This window comes from Rhincodon typus, chromosome 14 (genome assembly GCF_021869965.1).
Source record: "Rhincodon typus isolate 14 chromosome 14, sRhiTyp1.1, whole genome shotgun sequence".
Lineage (NCBI taxonomy): Eukaryota > Metazoa > Chordata > Chondrichthyes > Orectolobiformes > Rhincodontidae > Rhincodon > Rhincodon typus.
The window spans coordinates 43,963,234-43,989,546 of NC_063345.1; the positions used below are offsets into that span (position 1 = coordinate 43,963,234).

General features: G+C 40.2%; 1 protein-coding gene across 10 annotated transcripts in view; it reads right to left on the reverse strand.

Annotated features, from left to right (window-relative positions):
• Window positions 1-9,624: 9,624 nt before the first annotated feature.
• The window catches only part of klf8 (Kruppel-like factor 8), an 82,358-nt gene continuing 65,669 nt past the window's right edge, over window positions 9,625-26,313 (reverse strand). For 7 of the 10 annotated variants that reach the window (XM_048604997.1, XM_048604996.1, XM_048604995.1 and 4 more), the window contains one exon: window positions 14,076-16,546. In XM_048604997.1, the coding sequence (XP_048460954.1) occupies window positions 16,365-16,546 (182 nt within the window). In that variant the 3' untranslated portion in view covers window positions 14,076-16,364. Of the gene's footprint in view, window positions 9,767-14,075; window positions 16,547-20,955; window positions 21,163-26,313 lie in introns of those variants that run through there. The other 3 variants (XR_007263620.1, XM_048604994.1, XR_007263621.1) reach the window with 3 other exon arrangements.

Consider the following 26,313-nt stretch of genomic DNA (forward strand, 5'->3'; position numbering starts at 1 on the left):
TAGAATCTAAACCTTTGGTTAATTTAATCAACCTGCTCAGACATGCTGTAATACACCTGCAGGTCGGATGGGATTTGAACTTAGACCCTCTGGCTCTAACCTTGTATGTGGCGTTTACAGCCAGCATTTCCAAGCTTTTTGCATCTCACGAATATCAGCCTGCTGAAAGGTCCCCGAAATATTAACACTGTTCCACTTTTCACAGATGCTGCCAGACCTGCTGAATGCTTCCAGTCCTTTCTGCTTTCATTTCACCAAGATGAATATTTGATCATTTGATAATGGACGTGTTGAAAAGATCTCAAGGGATGTCAAAATGTGAGCTTCCTGAACATGACGGCACATCAGTAGCTGGAGGGGTTCTGGTTTGCAATCAGTAATCTGCTGATTTTTAGCTGGTTCGAATCACCCCCTGATCCCTGGTTCTGACACTGGATTTATTTAGGAATGCAAAATGAAGGCAGCAGCAGGCAGGTGTTTCAGGGCAAAAGAATCTCTGCATTTAAGTACAAAAATTAAGTATAATATAAGAAATAAAGGCAAATGTAATAAACAGTGAAATTGACACAAACAGCTATACAAAGGACAGTACACTTACATTAGACACAGGTTAAACCTATTAGAAGCTAAACAGCAGTTTTAATCACAAACTTTAATCAGGCTTCCTACCCTTGGGGTTCCCTGCACTGTCACCACCCGCCTTCCCCTCCCTGTTAGCTAGATTGGATACTTTGGGGTAACAAGGTGTAGAGCTGGATGAACATGGCAGGCCAAACAGCATCAGAGGAGCAGGAAGGGTCTTCAGAAAGGAACCCTTTCTGAAGAAGGGTCTAGGCCCAAAACGTCAGCTTTCCTGCTCCTCTGATGCTGCTTGGCCTGCTGTGTTCATCCAGCTGTACACCTTGTTATCTCAGATTCTCCAGCATCTGCAGTTCCTACTATCCTTGGATACTTTGGGGTCTTGGGAGTTTAAGCTCATCACTGGGGATAAACATGATTTTGAAGTACAGCTGGCCATTTCTGCTTGCTGTACCCAGTGCCTCGAGGAAGGCCTAAACAGTCCGAAGCCTTCAGTCTGGGTTGAGTCTGCTGATGCGGTAGGTTTTATCTGGTGAGTACATGGTTTTCCCTACTTTGTGGTGGTTTTTGTGGGCTAGTTTTCACCTTAGAACGTGTCTCAAGCCTTGTGGTGTCAGTCAGGTCGGTGGTTGTCAGCTTTTTGGTCTGCAGGTCATGGGTCAGTTGCCGTTGGTTCCCCTGGTACGGATCAGGCCTATGTCGGTAGGCTTTTGGAATTGTGGTCGGGATCTCCTTTCCAGAGATAGCTCTTGGAAATAGCCACTGTAGTTAGCTGTTGAAACTCTTCTTCTGGGCCTCGCTGTTTGGAATGCCTTCTGGGGAATAGTGGCCAGGGGATCGCTCTTAAGGGCTTAGCTCTTTGGGATTCCTCTTCTAGAGATGGTTGTTGGGGATAGCTCTCTCAAGTGAGATCGGAGCCTGCAATTGTACTAATTGCAGGCCTCTTATCTTCATGCCAAATCTGCATTTGCCATTGTGTTTCTGGTGTTCCCTTCGAGGTCAATTGGCTTCCTGACAGTTAAGATAATGGTGCAAATATATTTTGATTGAAGTTGAATGCCCGATATCTCTGTGAATGAATATTGATTGAAGTTGAATGTCTGGTAGCTGTGTAGGTTCCAAAATGTCTGTGTTACGTAGCCCAAGGTGTAAAAGAAGTTAGCTTCAGTCTAGAGTGTTAGGTCTGGTTGATCATTCTCTTAGCGTAGGAATACGAATTGGATTTTCGGGCTGAACAGTAATTCTAAGTAACCATTTCTGTGCCTGTATTTTTCCCAGAGCTCAGCCCAGCTGCCTTTTTATTTTTAAAAGTTTTTGAAAAGTTCAGGTTTTAGTCCAGTATTTTAGATAATAGGGATTTTTGCACCATTGTTTGCAGCAAACTATCCAGCCTTCAGGACAACACAGACCACAACACCACACATGATGACCTCTGCAAGGCATGTCAGATCATTGACATGGATACTACTGTCACACATGGGAACACCACACACACGGCAAATACCCATGTTACTCAGGCAATGTTGTCTCTCTCATACGATGCAGAGAAGGATGCCCTGAGGCATGGTATATTGGCGAAACCCTACAGACTCTGACAATAGATGAATGGACACCGCCCAATGATCACTGGTTGGGGGTGTTCCCTCCCAGCGGAGGAATGCTTCAGGGGTCAAGGACATTCAGCCTCTGATCTTCGGGTAAGCGCCCTCCAGGGTGGAATTCAATATACAGAACAACACAAAATTGCTGAGCAACGGCTGATAGCCAAGTTCTATACCCATGTGGACGGCCTCAACTGGGATCTTGGGTTCATGTCGCACTACTGTTTACCCCACCACACTATATACACACACTCACATCGACACACTCGCACACTTACACAGACCCTCTCACATACACACTGTCTCTCTTTGTCTGTCTCTCTCTCTGTCTCTTTCTCTCTCTCTCACACACACACACACACACACACATTATTTCATCCAAGATGTTTGTGTAGTTGCAGATACATTCTGTTTTGCTCAAAAAAATAAAACCTGACACCAGTTTAAAGCAAGAGCTCACACCTAAAATGCATTGTCTGACCTGAGATGTCACCTTTTGATAAAACCTTTAATTATCTCAGGACAATGACGTGAAAGGAATCTGGATTTTGCATTTCCATTAGTAGTCTCCTTCCCAAGTGATTAAAGATTCAACAACAGGCAGCCAGTTTTAGGATTGTTACCTTTCTGCGTATAAATTCTGTGTCTTATACTCTCTCTCTCACACTACGCTTGAGGAAAGAGCTGAACTTTGAAAGCTTGCATTTTGAAATAAACCTGCTGGACAAAACGTGGTGTCATGTGATTTTTGACCATGCGAACACACCAGATATAGGGACATAGTTGCACAGTCCTATGGAATCTGTTCTAATTGGCCCAAGTGACCATCCTTGTGAAAATTTAGTCTAATCTTCACCGTGATGATCCCTCCATTGCACTTTGTGACAAAACTCTTCTACCGAATGGGATAAACTAGGAACAAAGTTAGCAACCAAAACTGATGGGCATACTAAAGATGCCCTGGATCATCAGTAGCAGCAGATTTGTATACCAGCTCAACTTGTAAAAACAAACAAACACAGTTCAAAATATCCCTAATTCTATTAAAATCAATGATGATCTCCAAGTGTGGAAGGGTATGCCAGTTGCAGCACCAGCCATAACTTATTAGCGAAGCTACAATTCCAGGCTGTTTAGAAAACAGAATAAAGACAACTAAAAAATTCCCACAAAAGATAGGTCCTGTAAAATCCTGTTCAGTCAAGTATACTGGGCATATTTAAGTAACTAACAAGGGGGAGGAGACTTAACGAAGATCTCTATCCTCAACCCTAACAGGGCCTATGGCATGAGATGAAACTGAAATGGATGATCCTGCTTGTCCCTCTCCTAAGGTCATATATATAGACAGCAGTGTGCAACAAACTCAGCTCATTTCATGTGCTATTGAGAAGTTACAGTGTATAGCGGATCAAGCAAAGTTTTTGAGTCCCGATCACATCATAGGTGGCTGTAGCAAAAGAAAGCTGCTCCTCAGCCACATTTCACAAAAGGAAAGCAAAACTTCTGGCACTGAAATTCATAAATAGGGGTTAAACCATTTGTTCACTGTGTAAACATAATGCTGAAATAGGGCACAAAGAGTCATACAACAATGGAAACAGACCCTTTGGTCCAATTAATCTATGCGACCATGTTCCCAAACTAAACTTGTCCCATTTAACTGTGTTTGGTCCATATCCCTCCAAACCCTTCCTATTCATGTACTTACCCAAATGTCTTTTAAATGTTGTAACTCTACCTACATCCACCACTTTATATAGCAAGGTGACCAGAACTGCACACAGTACTCCAGGAGAGGCCTCACCAACGTTCCCTACAACCTCAACATGACGTCGCAACTCCTATACTCAAAGGCCTGAGCAATGAAGGCATATGTACTAAATGCCTTCTGAACCACCCGGCCTACCTGTGATGCAAATTTCAAGGATTATGTACCCAAAACCCTAGGTTTCTCCGTTCCACAACATTACCCAATGACCTGCCATTAATTGTATAAGTCCTCTCCTTGTTTGTATTAGCAAAACGCAATACCCAGCATTTATCCAAATTAAACTCCATCTGCCACTCCTCAGCCCGTTGATCCAATAGATCAAGATCTCTTTGTAATCGTGGATAATCTTCTTCATTGTCCACTATACCACCAATTCTGGTGTTGCCTGCAAACTTACTAACCACATCTCCTATATTCTCATCCAAATCATTCATATCAATGACAAACAAAAGTAAACCCAGCACCGATCCCTGTGGAACACTGCTGGTCACAGGCCTCCAGTCCAAAAAACAACCCTCCCACCATCACCATCTGTCTCCTACTGTCAAGCCTATTTTGTATCCAATTGATGCTAAGCATAAACACTGGAGGCCTGGAATACTTAAAAAGGACTTAAAAATACTTAAAAATGAATGCATTTAAAATCTATTAAAAGATGTCAATTATAGTAGATTTGCACCATTGGACATCACACTATACCAAGAATGTTGCAGTAATAGAAATACAAATTCAAGAGAACATTGCCAGGTACAAGAAAATACAAAAGGAGATCGAGCAAGAAAACACAATCTTTCAAGTCTAAGAACCAAGATTACAGAGTATCATGACCACTGTTTAAACTTGTAAAAAGATGGGTAGAATAGACAGATGAGATTGGAAGAAAGGACATCAACCTGAAACATTATGTTTCCCTTCACAGATGCTGTCTGACCTCTAGAATGTTTTCAACATTTTCTGAATATTATACAGACAGAAGCAGAATGTTTCTCATGGTTAAGGTTGAGATAACTTAAGGTTGAGATAACTTAAGGTTGAGATAACTTAAGGTTGAGACATGTTCAGATTAAATGCAAAGGTTTCAGTACAGCAAATATAGAAGTTACTTTCTTCACATAGTTGTATCAGAGCCATCCTGTGGGGTAACGGCTACCCCATTCAGATCATTGCTCACTGTGTATCGCTCAAACTCACAAATCACAGACTCACCAAAGGCAGCCATGTTGAAACCTGACAAGTTTCCAATCTACATCAAATTACCCAGGGAACTGGGCAGCAAATACACTCTGGGTGGGAAATCTGAAATGCCCATTGTCCAAAGCAGCTCAGTGGGATCTGCCCTGTCTGTGCTGGCCAAAAGCTGCCAGTTTGTGGGGATGAGCTTGTTTGTGTTCTCTCCATCTGCCAGAAGGGAAACAAACCTACTACAAAAGCAAAATATTCTGACGCCAGAAATCTGAACAAATATAAAATGCTGGAAATATTCAGTCAATATGGCAGCATCTGCGGAGAGAGAAACAGAATTAACAAATTTAGTTCATTCCATGTATCATTGGGAAGTTCCTGATCTTTTACCAGGGTGCTACCATCCTGAAGGGACATGCAATCATTGATCGTTCCTTATTTGGTCAAAATCTTGAACATTAATATGAGACCATCCTTAAGGATGAACTGAATAGCCTCCTTCTATGCCATTAAGTATTCAATAAGTGCAGCAGTTCATAGAGTACCATTATCATCTTCAGTGTTGAGCAATAAAGGGAACCTTGTCAGCATTTCATGAGCAAATATTTTTGACGTTGCGTAAATGCTTCCTCAGAGTAATGTCAGCACGTCTTAGAACAGGATCTGTCCAATGCCAACATCTTCAGGGCGACTGCCCAATGATATTATCCTGTCTGGGCGGTTCGCTGATGAGAGTAAAAAATCTCCATATATTTACCTCAAAAGGTATACATTAAAACAGTCTAATAATTGCAATCATCAGGCTCCAGTCTGCAAATTATTACTCTGTGCAATAATGCCCTCAATGTGTAGCACCTGGTATTACACAATCACAATCTGGAATTTGTGACCTTGTTCTCAAAAACTGCAAAACACCTTCAAATGATTTGAAATAGAACATTTTTTCCCCCCCGAATTAAATGCAAACTAGAAAAGAAAACATTGATTTGCACATTTTCAGACTCTCAGCTTTGACTTGTATGAAAAGGGCATTTTTAGTGAACATTTTAAAAAGGAACACATCATTTGTCGATGGAGACATGACGGTTGTACTTCTGCACAAAATTACATCACAATCCACAGCTTTTTCTCCCCCACCCAATTCAGTCAAGTATCAAGAAAGCCTAGCATGGAGAAAAAGGCAGAACTCATTAAAATAAATGCTGTAGTGCAAGGTATTTTCACACTGTTGTGGTTTGATGAATTATTGTCAGTCCTCGCTGGATCTCACGTTAGCTCTGGATAAATAACTAGAATTTGAAAAATGGTACGTTATAAACCTACAGACGGTAAATACTTCATTGAAACAAAATCTTAACCAACTTGCCACTATTGCATGGACTAACAGTGTGGATACACAAGTATGACAAGTGTGAAGGTACAAACGTACTCAAAAGTTTGATATGAACTGGGCCATTATGCAAGTTCACTAGATGCTGAATTCTTAAACAATATTTTAAGTGCGAACTCTGTGAATCTTGACCTACATTTAGACAAATTGATTAATTAAGTTGCAGAAGGTGCAAAGAATTACAAATAGAAATTAAAGGGATTCAAACACCTGAGGTTTACTACCACATGTTTCAATTCTTTTTAAATGATGTTATATGTGAATAGCTTGGCTTGTTCTATTTTACCTTCATTTCTTTTGCAAACAAACTTCTGGTTGATTGTTAACACCAAATCTACAACATTGTTTGCATATATTTCAGTGAAAGACCACCCCATTAAAACCTAAAATAAGAAGTGATATATCAAGCCAGGTTTCAGTCTGAGATCTACTTTGTACAATGACAACGTTAAGTGGGACCGTAACAATATTAACATGGAGTAAAAATCTTTTGCAGCATACTAAATCCAGCTCTCAAACTTTAAATTGAAAACACAATATCAAATGAAAGATCAAGTTATTAGGGGAATCTGGATATATTATTATCTGTTGACACAAAGGCTCATATTTTCAATCCCAAATTGCATGTGTAGAAGGGGGTAATACAGTGGGTGTCAGGGTGGCTCAGTGGTTAGCACTGCTGCCTCACAGGGCCAGGGACCCGGGTTCGATTCCAGCCTTGTGTGACTGTCTGTGTGGAGTTTGCACATTCTTCCTGTATCTGTATGGGTTTCCATCAGGTGATCCGGTTTCCTCCCACAGTCCAAAGATATGCAGGTTAGGTGGATTGGCTGTGCTAAATTGCTCAGTGTCCAGGGATATGCTGGCTTGGTGGGTCAGTCACAGGACATGTAGGTCAAGCGAAACAAAGACAAGCACAAGAAGTCCTGGAGGCCTGGTTTTCAACCACCGATGCCATTAACTAACATCTCGAAAAAGACCTCATCTACATACCACTACGGTACAAAACCACAAACAAGACTGCCCACCATGGCAGACCGGACTGTATAAATTAGGAGTGGGACAGAACAACAGCGCTTTAACAGAGGCTACACAGCACTGATGATGTCACCCAGAAGGGAGATGAAACATTTGCATGAAAACCAGTCAGCTCGGTGAACCAACCAGCAACTCCAACCCCAACCTGAACTACAGACTTTCATTAAAATATTAAATCCCACACCAACATATGCCAACCCATACCCTCTACCTACATTGTGTTCTTACATTCCCCCATGCCAATTCACTCAGTGCCCATTCCAGGAGGTAGAAGACAAAATGAAATACCCTTCTGCACCAATTAGAGACTTCATAATATAAAAAAAACTTTGATAATACACTTAACTTTCTTCATATATGTATGCCAGCCAACCATCAATCTTAATTCTCAAAGTAAGCAGATGAATTCTAATTAGTCAGGGCATTGCAATGGGGGTGCAAAGATTGGCTACCTCCATAATCTCTTTTACTTACACAAAGGGGTGATATATGTACAATTCCTTTTGTCTACACCTGTGTACTTACGTATGTAGTTTCTAGCACATGCAAATATATCACGCTACAAGCTCAGCTGATGTTAAATAAATTTGTATAACTGTCAGCACAATTCAGATTATTCAATGAATGATTTCCAATAGCAGAATCTAATAGGTGGATACACTTCTCCTAGACGCGCAAGAAAGGACTAGTTGACTACAAGTGGTATGCTGCATCCTCTTCTCTTGCTGTATAAAGCAGTGTCCCTGTTGTCAAGCCTGTTGTGTGTGTCCTGGATCTGATTGGTGCAAGTCGAAAAGCTTCAACTTCTTGTCTCTTTCCAATAATGTTCAAGTTTTGCACAAATATTTGTACTCATAGACCCACGTCATAAGACAGTTAACCCTTTCATTTCTAGTTAATCACACATGGAATTTACAGACTGTTAACTGCAATGATAGGTTGTAGAAGCAGTCAAGTAGTAGGAATATGAATAGCCTTCAGGCTTGTGTCAACAAACAGCTTCTGAAATTGCAGACACCGTTTTCTCCCATTGAGATACATGGCATCGTGTTTTTGTTTAAAACAGCAAGGATCTCGGAAGACAATTTGATAATTTTACAGACCTCATCAACCTTTTACAAATAACATATACTCTTAATCAACCAAAATGATACGTTTGCTGACATTAATGCTCTGATGTAACTGCTGACTGTGCATGCTTACAGCCAATTAATTTCCAAACCTGTTTGTGCCATGGTTTAATTTTTTTTTAATATATAAGTTCTACTTTATTTAACATTTATTTTTGACCTAAGTTACACTTCTCTTAAAATTCTTATTAGATATTTGTCACTCTTAAAATATATTTACGAGGGATATCATTGCTAGAGCACGTTTCAGTCTGACAGCATGTGCATCCAATCCCAAAAGATCACCTGAAACCAAAGAATTGAGGTAGATTTAGGCTTTTTTCCTTAAATTCATAAAGCTCATAAGTTCTGTTTCAGAAACCTGGATTGTGAAAATTACTTCCGAGTGAAGGCAGCTGCAGTTTTAACTATGTTTTGAACTGCATGTGTGAGAGAGACATCCCACTCTTCACTCCCACCTCCTTGGGTAAAAGAGTGACTGCCATTTTGGATAACATAGGGACTTTGCCATTACCACAAAAAAAAGCCAAAATGGCATGAGAGTTTGGAGAACATTTTTGCCTGACATGTATACACAAGTATTTTGCTTTAAATTAATGGATTAATGTAAAGAAAGAAATAACTTGCTTTTATATAGAATCCTTATGACCTCAAAATTGTTCAAAATGCTTCAGAACCACTAGAGTACTTTTATAGTCTAATACTGCTCCATGTAATGTTGGCATTGATTTGGATACAAAATCAGAGAAGACTTGGGACTTTAACCTGTAGAACAAATTAAAAATTGTACTGAAGAATGTAGCTACTGTAATTATCATGCATCATCAGGGTTACAGAGGAGAACTACCTATACAAAGTCATATCACCAGGCAAATGTTGCTCATAATGCTGCAAAAGTGCCAAAAAAAAAAGGCCACAGAACAGAACAGAACTAATAAACTCGCTTTTATTTCCACACAATCTTTGCATAATTTCAATCTCTTGGCTTCTCTTCTCCAGCTTCTGGTTCATTATTGTACATCTGGGGATTATTCACTTCATGTCTGACTTACAATTCATCACCTGTGGAATGCTAAAGATGACAGAAACAGTGAGATGTTATTCAATTTTAAAAAAGAATACATTTATCTGTACGAGAAAAACAAAAAAATGTTTTGACTGATGTTTATCGTTATTGCCCTCAACAAAAGTTACTGTGGAACCTCCCACCTCAATTAATGCACTGTTAAAACTATTTGAGTTCAGTATCAATGACATCACAGAGACCCAAATAAATGGCATTGCCATGGGATTCCTTCTAGGACCAGGCTATTTAACATCTTTGATGGTTGCCATGGGAAATGCATCTTCGAAGGAAAGACTGCTGATCTCTTATGCCTTGCATATCTCCAATATGTAAAGAACACATTTGTGATATTTCATTTCACAGTTGCAAAGAATTTGACACACAGCTTAATAAATTCCATGGGGAGGTTATGGCATAATGATAATGTCACTGGGTTCATAATCCACAGCCCCAGGTTAGTGTGCTGGAGACATACGTTAAAGTTCTATCGTGGCAGACAGTGAAATTTGAATTCAATTTTAAAAAATGGATGAGGTAAGCTGGACTGCTAATAAACAATAAATACATGAGTTTAAAATGTTTGTCTAATGGCAACTATGTAATTTTTTTTTTATAAAGAGTGTTCTCATGACACAGGGGTTGTGCAGAAGGCCAGGGTTCAAGTTCCCGTGGCTTCAGAGGTGTATAATAATATCTGAAGAGGTTGATTAGAAAATAAACATTCCATCCTACGTGGATGACTTTGTAATGGTTTTATGTTTTAAAGAAAAAATCCATCCTGTGTTTAAATTTGCCACTGAAAGGGAGCAACTTAATAAGCTCCTTTTCCTTAGTTGAGAAATCAGACAACAGGTTCTGAACTACTACCAAAGAAAGCCTAAGTGCACATATATGTTTAGACTCCTACAGACTACACAGTACAGGAACAATCTTATTGGCAGCCTCGTGCACCTTGTCTCAAGAACAACTTCTTCCCCACTGTTATCAGAATTTTGAACAGACCTCTCATACGTCAGAGATGATCTTTCTCTGCACCTTCTCTGTAGCTGTAACACTATATTCTGCATTCTGTTCTATTACCCTGATGTACTTATGTAAGGTATGATTTGCCTGGATAGCATGCAAAACAATAATTATCACTGTATCTTGGTACATGTGATAATAATAAATAATAAATCAATAAATAAATCGAATACAGCCATCTGCTCATCAATGTAGGCTTGACACTGAGGACGGCCAGGTCAAATCAATCATGTCTGATAACAGATACCATGATCAATTTTTCACTCATTGTATATCCCGAAACCTCATGGAAAAGAAAGTCTACAGCTACCTCTTTTGGCCTTGAATGATGCGCAGATTACCCTGGAAGGGGAAGTTGTCTCAAAATTTTGAACAATCAGCTATCTCATGCTGCTACTATGCAGTAAACCCATGAATGGTTTTCTCCACAAACAATAAGCCAAAACAGTATTTTACCTCCCACACACATGGGCAGTGATATACAAGAGTTTCAGCACTGATGGGATCCCACATACATAGGCTCAAAGACTGGCGGAACAATATCAAACAACACAGCCAAGGGTCCTGGCAGCTGGCTGACCAACCCATGCTCGCTTAAGAAAAATATATCCATTTGATGTGAATCTGTATTTGGAAATCATTTATTGAAAAATCTGGACTCTGCTAATAGCCGCGCTGTAAATTGTTTTAAAACCATCACTCGGACTCGGTGAGATGCATTTGCGTGTGCTCGAACCTAAAGATTTAAAAGACCCAGGATAAGGTTTTATGGAGGCAAAAGGAATTTATACATATTTATACAACGGAATTTATACAGAAGACAAAAAGGGTCATGGAGACAGTCAGTCAATCTCTACTGTATCCCCAAGGCAACACCCTGACCAATCAGAATCTCTGAGAACTGAGATTGACAGTTAAAATGTTTTAGCTGCAGCTCCATCGCAACAATGGTCCAACCAATCAGCACCCTCATCTTATATTGTATAAAATAGTGCTCCTTCGTTCAAATATGTTTCTTATGTCCGAGTTCTGATGAGTGCAACTTCTAGTCTTTTAGCAATGATAAGTACTTTTGAAATATCAATCAAGCTTTCTTTTAGTTCTAATAAAATTGGTTTTCTGTGACTAAATTACCTTGGATAAATGAAGATTTGAATAACTGGACATTTTCCAGCTTTGAGATAGAAAGAACTGCAGATGCAGGAGTCAAAGACAACACAGTGGAACTGAAGGAACACAGCAGGCCAGGCAGCATCAGAGAAGCAGGAAAGTTGATGTTTCAGGTCGGGACCCTTCTTCCTTTTCTGAAGGAGGATCCCGACCCGAAACGTCAACTTTCCTGCTCCCCTGATGCTGCCTAGTCTGCTGTGTTCCTCCAGCTCCACACTGTGTTATTTTCCAGCTTTATAATTGTTTATTGGAGGGTGCTGCATAGAGCAAAAAGATTGTAGTCATGGTGATGGTGTAGTCCTGGCAACAGTGGTGATAGCAGCTAAGAGTGGCAAGAGCCATATATAATCTGTGGAGCTACAGGAGAACACTTGCTTCCCCAAGGTTCTGTGATTTATTTTTAAAAAAATAGATCTTACAATTTGGCGTCAGTCACCATTGAGAAATCCTCAGTGGAATATACCAAGAATCTGGTCAGATATTAAACTATGATATGCAAGGTGTTGAAGGCCTGGTTTAGGTGGCCACTAGAAACACCCGAAAACTGGCTGAATATTTTTCAGGTATATTTTAGGTGCAGAAATGCAAGGTCCAAAACTAGCTTTTTTAGCGATTTCTACCATTCCCTTCATGCTGGTCCCAAAGTCAAGTTTTAAAGTTGTCTTGAAATATCTCTTTGGTCTTTAGACTTGTTTTACAATTGTCAAGGGACAGCTGCTGATGATCTGCTCTCTTTGACGTTCAGAGGACATCAAGGAGCTCGAGTCATAGAATGTGCCTTCACAGGCCTAAAAACATCGATTTTTTAAAACTGTAACAGCTTGGGGTTTAAGCCATTCCATTTTAACAACCCACCAGCCAGGTATTCAGCTAGGCTGAAGTTAAAAAGGCCCCACAAAGAATTCAATATAATCTGACAAAAAAAGCTGCTCAAACAATTTTATGAACACTACATACAATTAATTAAATGTCAAAGAGAAGTTTTGAGTGATAAGGTTCCATTATACCAGGGAAGCTGCAGACAATGAGGCCATCAGCAGTGAAACAAGTACAAAAACATGCAATCAGGATATTGGTGCTTGTGAACATAAAGTCACTATCGAATTTTACCTCCCATTTCCAAGCTGTTAGTTCAGGTGGGATACAGTGTGTTTCTCTACTTTTTAAACTTAGATTCATAGAGGTCTACATCACAGAAAAAAGCTTGATGCTGGTCAAAAACAACCACCAAACTATTCTCATCCCATTTTCTAACTCACTTAAGTAATATAAATACAACATTAACCAAGCAGCTATGGCAAGCTACTTCATTTCAGTAATAACTATTAACACTTCTGCCAACTTATTGCATTCAGGCTACAGGACTAACTGCAGCCTCTTGGTTCAGTAAATTCCACAAGATTAAAATTCTGCTCATATTTGAGAAGTACCATGAAGCATACAAATTTACATTGGTGGAAAGTGAGAACATTACAGAGAAAATTCACCATTGTGGTTTAAAATATCTAACAGCAGAGCTCTATTTAAATTGTTCTGTTCACATTAACAGAAGAAAATTTTTAAGAATCAGAATAAAAATACACTTTTTTCCCAAAGCAAGGTGAACTCCCAGTAAGGCTATTATGCCTCACTGCAGACTTCATCTTAAAAGTTGGAAGTGTTTGAATTCACTGAAGGAAAAAGCTTGAGGTCTCAAATTCTGACAGCTTCGCTTATCCAGTTTGTAAAGATCTTTGGCTTTCCTATAATTTATTCAAACGGATTATTTCCAATCTGTTCACATATACTTCCCAGAATAAACAGTTAGCAGGAAAGGACTAATGCACTCCTCGAACTAACTTGTTGAGTGAGCTAGCACATTGCCCTGTACATGCAACTAGCCAAGACCCACGTCACCTTCATGGTTCTGTGAAATTGAGAAAAACACAAACAATTGCATGTGACAGAGGCTACAGATGTGATGGTGTTGTGATGTGAAGGCCTCTGTTATCATGTGACTGTCTGTACTGACAACCTGTAATCTTGCGTAGTGCAGTGCAGTACCCCTTTACTATAAAGCTCTGAAAAGCATCACATTGTTACAAATTATATCTGCAACTATAAAAGATTGAATCCAAAAAGATGGAAAGATGCAACATTTATTACAGAAATTACACTTTTACAAGTCGGTTCTTTTAATTCATGGACATCCAGCTCCCGATGAATGAGAACGGAGGTACAAAGTCCATCTTCAGTTTTCTCTTTACATTAAGAGGTAATCTCACTGTTAGCACCATTTAAACAAAGGTTGATTCCTCTTTTCAAAATGACCATGATATTGTGTTTAAACAGCAAATGGCAGCATCATTGGGGAAACTATATGGCAGAAATAATGGAAATGAACAAAGATTGAATAACAATATTCATCATCTTTGGATGCTGCCAGTTTTACTCTGTATGGATTAATTCAGTTTTCCACATCCTGGGCTTAATCTCTACTCCCAGCTAGTAACCTCTCTCCACCCGAGATCAACACCACTCCATTTCAGATATCAAAAATGACACGCATAAAAAAACAAAATGAGTTTTAAAGGGGGCAGCAAGAATGAGATTTCTCTTTTGAAATACAAAACAATTACTGAGTTTGTGGGATATGGTTGCTTACCCATCATTCCTGTAATGTCATTACAATTCCCCTAAATGAACTGTAATAACATATTTAAGTCTCTGCTCCAGGCCAGTACACTTGGGTTAAACAGCGGCAAGTAAAATTAAATGTGTGCATGGTGATTGTTGATCAGCATTAGTCATTTATTAATGAAATCTAGAGATCACTCTTACACCAACAAAAGCTTGAAGACCATTCAAGAAATATTCCCATATACTCCGATTAAAATGTGATTCGCTGGTCTGGCTGAGTTTTTTTTAAACCTACAAACTACCACGCAAGATAAATAGATTACACAATCAAAACAATACCTCACAGGGCAGTAAAAACAGCACAGGCAAGGCAGATGGGGCATATGTTTGCAAACTCAGACTGCTGCAGCTTAACTCATCCCAGCAGCAAGTCATTCAATGCTAAAGGTCTGCACTCTAACCTGCCTCTTTTTATACGCAATAAAGCAGAAGCACAAGGTGCTCAGAAAGAGATCTAAAACTTTACATCTGGCTTCACAGTTCATCAAACTGGCTGAAAATGAGTGTGAAAATTAGTCATAATTTATTAATTGTGTCTATTAATACACATTAATAGAGTTAGCTTTCAATGACTGATTTCTATGTTCATATGCTCTTTATTTATATCTCGACTCCAGAACTGTATCATGCTGTAACAAGCAGAGATATTCACAGTAAGCAACTAAGACTACTGGCACATCATTGATCATGCTGCCAAGACATCTCAGTTAGTACTTGTGGAAACAAAAGGCTGCATGGACCTCAGATCCAGCTGTTGTTTCCGTTGCTGCAGAAACTGAAATAGCGCTGGAATTGCAGCGGTGGAAAACACGAGCACCAGGCTCCAAAACCACAGACACCATCACTGTGCTGATCACATTCATTAGTGGAATGAGAATGCTGCCTTCCCAAAAAAGCTCTCACAAGCCAGAATAAAAGAGGGGCTGTTTACAGCAAATCAAATCTAATAACCAGTTCTATCTATTTCAGTAGAGACTGGAGGCAGGATGAAAACAAAAAAAAACCTGTTTTGCAACATTGCTGTATACCCCAGGATGATCACTAGGAGAGAAAAGAAGGCCCTTTTCTTTTGTTATTTGTACTTACTCAACAATTCCACGGGGCAAACAGAGCTGAAACGTGGGAAAAGCAGCCATATTTTTGTCAGCAAAATTTGTGCATCTTAGCTAAATACCACCAAATTAATAAAGCATACATTAAAATAGGATAACTGTTAAAATTGGACAAAACATCAAGACTTCCCACTGTATGAATTGTTCACATTAAATGAAAAATACAATGACACAACCGAGAAAGTCAGTCAATCTTCTGTTCTTTGAAGAGCTCACCACCAACAATTAACACCAACCTCAGTGTTGCTTTTCCTTATCCTTAAGGTCATTCACAAGCCAATGAAGATTTAAATGCCCTTAAACATGATAGATTTTGGCTGCAAGTAATGGACTGCCTGCTTGTTTTCTGCCCTGTGTTAACATAATCAAGAAGAAAAATTTATGACAAAAATGACAGGCCTAGCTTAAATTACATAAATGCAGTCAGTACTTAACATCAAAAGGAAAGCTGGTTTGAACAGTTTCACAGTCTTTTGAGGGCGGGCGGGCTCTCTCTCTCTCTCTGAATTGGCATCCACAGGTGCCATCTCACAGCAGATACTGTCAGAGTTCAGCAATGCTGAATAACGGGATGGAGGCAGAGCCAGGGCTCTTATGTGAAGCTGGCCTTTAAGTACCTTTCACATCATCAAGTGTCTTCTGCGGTGCAGTGCAAGATGGTCTGAGCGCGAAAAGCTCCGGTCACAGTCTGTGCATTTGAAAGGCTTAACGCCTGTGTGCTTGCGGAAATGCCTTGTCAGCTCATCAGAACGTGCAAACTTCCATGTGCAGCCTTCCCAGGTGCATCTGTAGGGTTTCTCTCCTAAAAAAGCAGAATAAAATGTTAATTGCTGCAAAATTTTAATCAACAGTATTTCAAGATCATACAGCAACTTTAACTTGTTTCACAGGAACAGAGAAACTATTCTCATAAGAGGATAAAAAGAAATGTATGTATAATGGCACTGTTAAAATTGAACTGTTCCAACTCCCAACTCTTTCCTTTTGTGCTGTAATAAATGTTTGTGTATTTTATATAAGTTTTTACCACTGCATGACTTTATCATCTGCACAGCTAGAAGCCCTCCATAAAGTTTTTACAAGAGCCTCAGCTTTCTCATGGACTTTGCAGTGTAAATGCATGGGCCACTGTAATGTTGGAATATTTTTCTTTAGATCGGAGTACTTTTGGTTCACTTTCTTACGGAATTATGAAAGACAAAAGGACAAACTTCACAAAGTTTATTCAGATAGTGTTCAAATGAAAAGAAATATTGTTTTGGATTGGCATTTATTGCAGCTTTTGTATTCTTTAAAAATGATGAAGAAAGGGATTGAGAGAAAAGACTAAGTGCAAATTGTTCTTGATTCAATGGTCAATATAGTTCCACTTTTTGATCATAGTTAAGTTGTCTCTTTAATCACAGATCACAGTAACTTCATTCCAGAACTCAATAAACACTGTGCTACAAAGCTTCATGTTAAATGCTTCCTAATAAATAACTTGCAAAAAGTGCATTGGATTTATCCACTCAGCTGTCTGGGAATTAAGGAAGTGTGTCGTGTTATTAAAGTACAGAAGCTAGGATGGTTGAGGCTCAAGTGCACACGCACATGAAACAGTAATGGGAAAATCAGCTTAGCATTATGGGTGGATTTTTGGAGAGTTGGGAAGACTCCCTGAGCAGTTAAAACTGATGGGTGGGACCCAGAAAAGAAAGTCCTACTCTTATTTTTGTCAGTGAGGGAATGGGTGGGGTGTAATTGACAAAGGCAGGAAACCCAAACTCCTCAGAACCATATGAACTTAGCATCAAGTTCAAACAGACCCCAATTTGACGGTTGCAAAGGCCTTAACCTAGTTGTGGGAGTTACAAATCTGTAGACTAGATATAAACGCCATGGAAGAGTAAATAAGGTCTGCTTAAGTGTCATGATCTGGAGTTTTTAATCCCCTGCTTTTCAAACGTGGAGAAGAAATTGTTAAAAAGAACACCATCTGATCGATTGGAAGTGGGTGGGTGGTATGAGGAACATGCATTGGCATGGAAGTGGTGAAACACTTCAACAAGAGATGTTAGTGAACACTATACTTGCTATTCTCAATGAGGGAGGAGTGCAGTACACAGCAACTTTACTCACAGTCAGTCAAGAAATAACATGACTCAATTATACAGCGGTGATTGTTTTAAAAAGCAATGAATAGAAACTCTGCTACCATAGAGATGATCTAATGTCCCTCATGGTTTCACCCTCCCTATAGAAAATGAACACAACCAAATTAGGACAAACTGTGGAGGTGGAAGCTGGCTTACTATTATGCAAATCTCAATACCTTTTGCTAGCATATCAATGTTGCTTTGTGAAAACATGCAAACTATTCCACATAACCAAGCACCTTTACAGTGATTCTTTGTATGGGCATAACAAAAGAATTTGAATTTCACCTTTTCCTGCTGTTCTCCAGCCTGTATTGGAAACATTGTAAAATGTTCCACTATCTAAACACTTCACTGAATTCTGCTTCATGACAGATTTATTAAGGTTTTGCTTTTAAACGAAGCATGTACTTACAAAGTTTATTAGCTTCTTATAAGAAGTTCAAGTAGGTCTAACACACATTTGTGGGAACAAGACTGAACTCATACATTGACCATCTCATTAATCTAATGTGAATAGGTTGCAGGACAGAGAAGTACGAGCAAGCCCCTCATGGTGATCAAGTATTTTACTGGACCGGTTTCCTTTGTGTAAAATGTGTTCTCAATGTCAGGTCTAAACACAGCTCTCTTTCTCTTATTAATAGTTTCATCCACATCCATTTTAATTGACCAGCTTTAGGAATCTAACTGTCTGATCTGACAGTCTGACTGAGATTACTACCTACATCAACCACAAACCAAAACTGCCTCCTCTGTATCTCGGCAACATCTTAGACAGAGCACAAACAAAAGGTTTTTATAAGGAATCTGGACTTTGTCATACAAGGCAACCGTACTCCAAAAATCAATCTACAGTCATCATCGGTTAGTTTTATCTGACTGACGTTCACTTTGTCAATTTATGTCCAGAAATTAGATTTACTCGAACAGAGAGAGCTTTACGGTGTAACGTGACCGAAAAAGTCAAGAAGGATCACTCGGTGGGTAGGTGGATGTAAAGAGATTGTGGTGAAGCATTGAGACAGTTGGACCAGAATATTCATCTGGGGATGTTGTCTGTGCTGATCTCTGTCAGGGTAACAGTAAGGACTGCAGCTTGCTTCAGTAACTTCAGACTGATTGAGGCAGCAGGGAAAAAGTAAAAAGAAATTCACAGGATTCCGTCTTTCCTGAGAGAATCCCATTGGAACTGAGCATTTGCTCATCAGTTGAGAACCTGACCAAACCTAGCTGTGAAAACCCAAAATAATCAGGGTCTAAATATAGTTATTCAGTCTCTTTACCAGAGTTTAAATAGTTTGCAGCTTTTTACAAGCATCGCAACGTGATCAGCAGTGGAAGTTCTACACCCCCATCCGACAGGAGTGTTTTCAGAAGGGGTACATTTCAAACAAGGCAGGAGGGCAGCCCACCGTTTACCTAGCCAGTCAACCCTGGGTTCTTGGGAGCAGTGGTAGTGCCCCTACCACTAGGTCAGGAGTCCTGGGTTCAAGTCCCACCTGCTACAGAGATATGTAATAACATCTTTGAACAGGTTGATTAGATAATATTAAAAGAGATCCTCCTGCCCCAACCAGATTCTGTTATAGAGAATGAGTAAGACACTTATTAGACTGCCCAGCCTCTGAGGTCCTTAGCTGCCCAGTTAAATGACAACTATGGATCTCATTCTATCTCCAGGGCCATTACACTCCTGGCCAACAGAAGGTTGGTGAAAGGGTGAAAAAGAAGGGAGCAGGCTGCTCCTTTGTAGAGGAAGTGATTTGTCCAGTGCACATCATGGACAATTCCCCAAGATCAATCCCATATATTGTGCTTCCCTGCTTGGCTTCCAAAACGTACTAGTTCCGAGCACACTTCCCTACACCGAGCCACCTTGTCAGCCTGATACATTTAAATCCTGTACAAATCAGTAAACACTTAAGTATCAGAAGAATATGTTAAATAAAACATTTACTCTATGCACTCAGAAGATAATGAAGGGAGGACTTTTTCACAATTCAGATCCCGAATGTTCCAGCAAAGAAAGGCAGTCAGTAAATAGTGACGTGGATGTCACTATCCAGAGCAAATCTAACATCCTCCCAGCAACCATGAACTGATGCAATATACCCATTTTCTAAATGTAAAGGTTTGCTCATGTTCAGGCAAATGAACTGACAGCACACCACTCCTAAGTTCACATCAGTTTTGGACGATCCATTTAACACTGGCTCTAGGTGCAGTTTTTACTTTTTACTGTCAGTTTTAACCCTTTTGATCTTCTAACAACATAACATTTCTTGAAACTGATGCACAGAAGACACATCGTTGAAAACAGAATATTAATATTATTTACATGCCCTTACTCAAAGTAGTGAGTTGGTTTAACTTTGAAGTAGAGAAACTGATATTGCATTTATGGCAAGAAATGTGAACTCCATCTTTACATCGGCACTTTTGACCAGATCCAGGCATGAAGCTCCAACTTTCATTTGTTTCAAGTATTATGCACAACTTTAGCAGCAACTGCATTGAAATAATGCTAAAGTCCCTATAATTCTTTGTATTTTTCCTTGGTGATTATACACAGCACAAATCTGTACTGAATCCACTAAAATGAATATGGAGTTTCAAACAAATGTAGTAACTGGTCTGCACTGAAATGAGTTGAAACTTGAAACGTATGTAAATAAGCCAGTCAGCAAAGCGTGATACAGTACTAAAAACAGATCTAACATGATCATTTCTTTACATCTAATATTGTCAACACTTTGCACAAAAAACTCTAGTATGCAAAGAATCAAACCTATGCTGATACATTTAAATTCTGCACAACTGTAATTTGATATTAAACAAACAACTAAAGAACTGCAGATGCTAGAAATCAGAAACAAAATCAGAAATTGCTGGAAAGGCTCAGAAGGACTCTGAAGAAGGGCCACTGGACCTGAAATGTTAACTCTGCTTTCTCCCCCCAGATGCTGCCAGACTTGCTGAGCCTTTCCAGCAATTTCTGATTTTGTCATTTGATATTAGTCCTTTGGACAGTTTTCGCCTGACTGCCATTGTACAGTTCCAAAGGTCTTGCCTGCCAAGCAGTTGTTGTGAGAGAGGAGCTGGATAACAAGATGCAACAACCATCTCCACCAGGAAGGTCTTCACAGTCAAAACTCCTTTGTCATCATTTGCGTGCACTTTTCATTACAGATCAACGAAAAGTGAATAGGCGCCAGATCTTTGTAACTTGTACATTTCGCAGCAATGTTCCCATGCACAGCCGCCTGGAATGCGTTCTCTGATAAACAATTCGAGAAAATTTAATAGGGTCACATATTGAAAGTATTGGCCATTCACACCAGATAAACTTCAAATGGATGCCTCTTATCAGCTCAGTGGTGCCAGGATTAATTGTGGCAACAATATGATTGGTGGAATCAATTGGTTACCTTGTCCGGCACTCTTCCTCAGAACAACAGCGAGTAACAGAAGGAATTATGCTGAATCAAAGACAGTATCCAATTAACACAGCCCATCTGCAACGTTTAATCCCAATGACCACTTCAGATTTCAGGTCACATTCTGCCACTCCACCAACACCCAAGCCGTTTCTATGCATCTCCTCCTTCTCCAGAACCAGCCCTTCCCTTCATTCTGTTTCCAGTCACTAATATGCTGCAAACCTGTGCAGATTAGTAGCACATTTTTACAATACTGCAGACACGGAACATCCAGGATAGTATAATACACTCTTCTACAAAAACTAGGGAAGTGTAGGGCCAAGACCTCCATGAATTAGTGATTTTAACAACTGCTCCTAGTGTTTCTGTGCTAATCCACCCTGTTATGTCTCAATATATCAACAGAATACAAGACCAGGTCTGGGAGTCCTCACTTCAGTCCTGACGGTGTTTCTGAAAATCACAACTTATAGTGAATGATATGTTCACCTAAAATCAATGTTAAAGGCAAAGTTAGCTCAAAGGAACTTATCCCAACAAAATAAAATACTGCATCAAGGATTTGCGGCACCGTGAATTCCTCATTGAAACAGCTTTTAAAAAAAGATATTGTGTATAAAAAGAGCGTAATATTCAAAATAATAAGTTTTTCAGAGATCGTACTCACCTACAGTGCTGCACTTTTAGATTGACCACACTCCATCTAGTGGCAGAGGTTGGTTGGTGCAGGTAGCTGCTGAAATTCCAGCTGAAATTGCACCAATTGACTTCGGACACTAGACTGGGCCTGAGGCTTCAGTGCAGGTTTAGAATGGGACCTAGCTGCTAGCAGAAGAGAACAGGTACTAAGTTAAGAACAGAGAGTTAACATGGCAAAGGTTGGGGAAGCCAAGTCCGGAGAAATGCAAGGACATCATTGGGATGGAGATGGCTTTGGAAAATGGGGATGAGGGTGATGATGGAAGGACTGGAGGAAAGGTCACATATGCATGGAGGCTAACAATGAGGTTTATGATAAATAAACTCAACATTAAATGTAGCCGAAGTGAAGCATGTACGTACTGGAACAAATTTAGAAAACACTGGTCAGGCTACATGCGTGGAAAATGTGAGGTGGGTTAATAGTTCAGACCTTATTTCCTTTGTTAGAATCAAAGGGTTGCAAGGCTGGAAAAATTAAGCTGGTTTCACTTCAGACACTAGCTACTCTGTTCAGAGTTTCCAGCAATTTTGTTCTTAATTAAGATTTTTAGGACCTGCAGCATTTTACTTTTTCATAATTATTATTTGTGAGGATGTGGGGTTTTGTGGTTAGGTCAGCACTTGTTGTCTGGCCCTTCCCACCCGTGAGGTGTTGATGGGGGTGAGCCTTTCACTTGCACTACCACACGCAATCTGGTGCGAGACCACCACGGTGCGGTTAGGAAGGGAGCTCTGGGATGCTCATCACTTGAAAGTGAAGAAACAGCAACTTAGTTACAAATCAGGATGGTATATGGCTTGGAGGGGAACTTGCAGCTGGTGATGTTCCCAGTCACCTGTTACTTAGGTCTGTCTAGGCAGTAGAGGTCTCTCAGGGTTTCGGAAGATGCTGTTGAAGGAATCTCGGCAAAGTGTACCTTGTATATAGCATACACTGCTGCCACTGTACTTTAGAGTAGTAATGATGAATGGGGTACTGACAAAGCAGGCCATTGTGTCCTGGATGGCGTTAATCATTTTGAAAGGTGTGCAGCTTCACTCACTCAGACAAGTGGACAATATTCCATTATATTCCTGACTAGTCCCTTTTCGGTGACTGTCTTTGGAGGGGAGGCGCAAGGTTAATTACTCACCACAGAATTCCTGATCTCGGACCTGATTGGTTTCTGGTTAATGGCAACCCCCTAGGATGTTGAAATTGGGGAATTCACCAATTGTAATGCCATTGCATGTCAAAGTGAGATTCAGAGTGGATTCTCTCCTGTTGGAGATGGTCATTGCAGGCATTTGTGAAACCCATGTTAAATATATCAGCCCTATCCTGGATTTTATCCAGGTCTTGCTGCACACAGATGTACACTGCTTCAGTATCTGGGTCACCATGAAAGGTGCTGAACATTGTTGCTGACTGTATAATCATCCCCACTTCTGACCTTATCATAGAATCATAGAATTCCGACAGTGGTGGAAACAGGCTATTCAGCCCAACAAGTCCACACCAACCCTCCAAAGAACATCCCACCCAGAACTACCCCCCTACTCTTTCCCTGTAACCCTGCATTTCCCATGGCTAACTCACCTAACCTACACATCTGTGAACACTTCGGGCAATTTAGCATGGCCAATCCACCTATCCTGCACATCTTTGGAGTGTGGAAGGAAACTGGAGTACCTAGTGGAAACCCGCACAGACACAGGGAGAATGTGCAAACTCCACACAGACAGTCGCCCGAGGGTGGAATCGAACCCGGGTCCCTGGTGCTGTGAGGCAGCAGCGCTAACCACTGAGCCAGTGGTTCAGTGTTGTAGCAGCATCCCTACCTCTGAACCAGAAGGCCCAAGTTCAGGTCCCATTGCTTCAACAGCACATGTCTAGACAAGTTGATTAAAAATATCTACCCTGAGCAACCTGTTTGCTGATGTCCTGAGACTGAGGTGATTGGTTTCCAACAACTACAACCATCTTCCTTTGTGATAGGTATGATTCCAACCACGAAGATATTCTCCCTTGATCCTCACTGATTCCAGTGCTGTTAGGGCTCCTTGTCATCCTACCTTGTCAAATGCTGGCTTGATGCCAAGGGCAGTCACTCTCACCTCATCTCTGGAGATCAGCTCTCTTATCCCCGCTGGTAGCTTAATCACGGAATTGTTACAGTGCAGACAAAGGCCATTCAATCATGTCTGCACTGGCTCTCTGAATGAACATTATGATTTAAAGTGCTATCGCTTGGTCTTTTTCCATAACTCTGAATATTGTGTGAAGAAATATTTTCTCACACACCATTTGTTTCTTTTGCAAATTCCCTTGTATCAGTGCCCTTCCATTCGTGAGGGGACAGCTTTTCGCTGTCTTAACTATAATGATTTTTCTCACTCTCCACCCCATCCAAGTTCAACAATCCAATGGCACTTCCCAGATTTCACAGTGAAGCCAAGCTTCTTCTGGTGAAAACACAGACAGCTCTTTTGCATAATACATTGCCATCAAGAAAAGGAGGAGCTTGAATATTTTGCCTAATTTGCATCTTACAAAAAGAAAATTGGCAAGTAATGAATTCAAACCCAGATGCCTGGCAACCCACACACAAAATCAGATCAAGTTGAAACTTGCAGAAGGAATCACCTGCTAGTGTCTATTGACTGGGGGAAAGTTCTCTCCCTACACTGTGACTGAGCCAGCTGAAGCAACAGTGATTTCCATTAAAATCAGCTTCTGAATGATACTTTCATATGAGGTTGGGTCCAAAGTTTGGGACACAACCCCTTAGAAATATAGGAAGGAGATTTGATCTGACTTTGATTTTATTGTCATGTGTACTCAAGTACCAAAGTACAGGCACCATCTTAGGTAAAAGTACCTAGGCACAGAACCTTAAGAACAAGGTAGGAAGAAAGAACAAAGTTAGAAGTTAAAAATTGCAGTAGTTATAGTATAGAGTAAAACATACAAAATAAGGTTAAAAATTATACATTGCAGACCTTCTTAGTTTTAGGTACAAAAGAAAGAAAGAAAGCTGGAAGTTCAAGCATTACAGTCTTTAAGTGCTTAGCCACGGTGGGATCACACTTCCAAGAAATTCCCCCAAGGCCATAAGTCAACACTGAGGCTAAGCCAAGGGCTATGTACCGCCAAAAGACCACCATGCTGGGCCATTGATAGCTGTATCTACATTATCTTTTGCTTGTATCACCACAGTCCATGAGGAGTGCTGAAAGCACGGGCATCAATATCTTTATTTAAAGCCTTGCAGTTTCGATATTTTCTAATCAATCTGTTCAGAGATATTATCGCACATCTCCTGAGCAGGTGGGACTTGAACCCAGGTCTCCTAGCTCAGAGGTAGGGACACTACCACCATGCCAAAACCACCCAAGACTTGCAGGTATATAAATCTTTTCAATATCATCAGACATTGAAAGTGCTTTAAAGCCAACAAAGTACTTAGTGGTAGTGTAGTTACTGCGGAAATTTAGGTAACACAACAAGCAATAAGGTGCACTGCAAGATCTCACAAACAGCAGTGTGGTGATTAGATAATCTGGTTTTGTAACAATGGTTGAAAGATTAAAACTAGCTACAGCACTGGGTAAAAGAACAATATTCTGTTATCCACTCCTTTCTATGGTTAATGAATTGTACGGGGATTTCTCTGAGCGAACATACAAGGTGACATTTCCCCTGACCTGTTGAGTAGCTCTTCTGCCCAACCCAGGGCCAGTAATGGGAGCAAATTTGAAACACAAGCAGAGCTTGGGGCTGGGCTGCAGAGCATAAAACAGACACCGAACTACTGTGTTGGAGAGTAGCTGAACATATTGATGGTACCTCCACCATTCACTAGAACAATCAAATAAAAACACAAAATGCTCGAAAAACTCAGCAATTCTGGCAGCATCTGTGGAGAGAGAAACAAAGTTAATTTTTCGGGGTTAAATTCACGATTCTTTGGCACATAATTTCCATACAGATTAATTTAGGCAAGTACAGATTTGAATAGAGTCAAAGTCATATAGCATGGAAACAGACCTTTTGGTCCAACTAGTCCACGGTAACTAAACTGAACTGAACTAGTCCTACCTGCCTCCGTTGGTCCATATCCCTTACAACTAAGTGGATAGCAGCAAGGTCCATCTCTACACATTATTCTATCAGTGCAAATTACTATATGAATGGAAAACTGAATCAATGTTTGATGGCGAGAGATAGTAGGAACTGCCGATGCTGGAGAATCTGAGACAACAAGGTGTAGAGCTGGATGAACACAGCAGGCCAAGCAGCATCA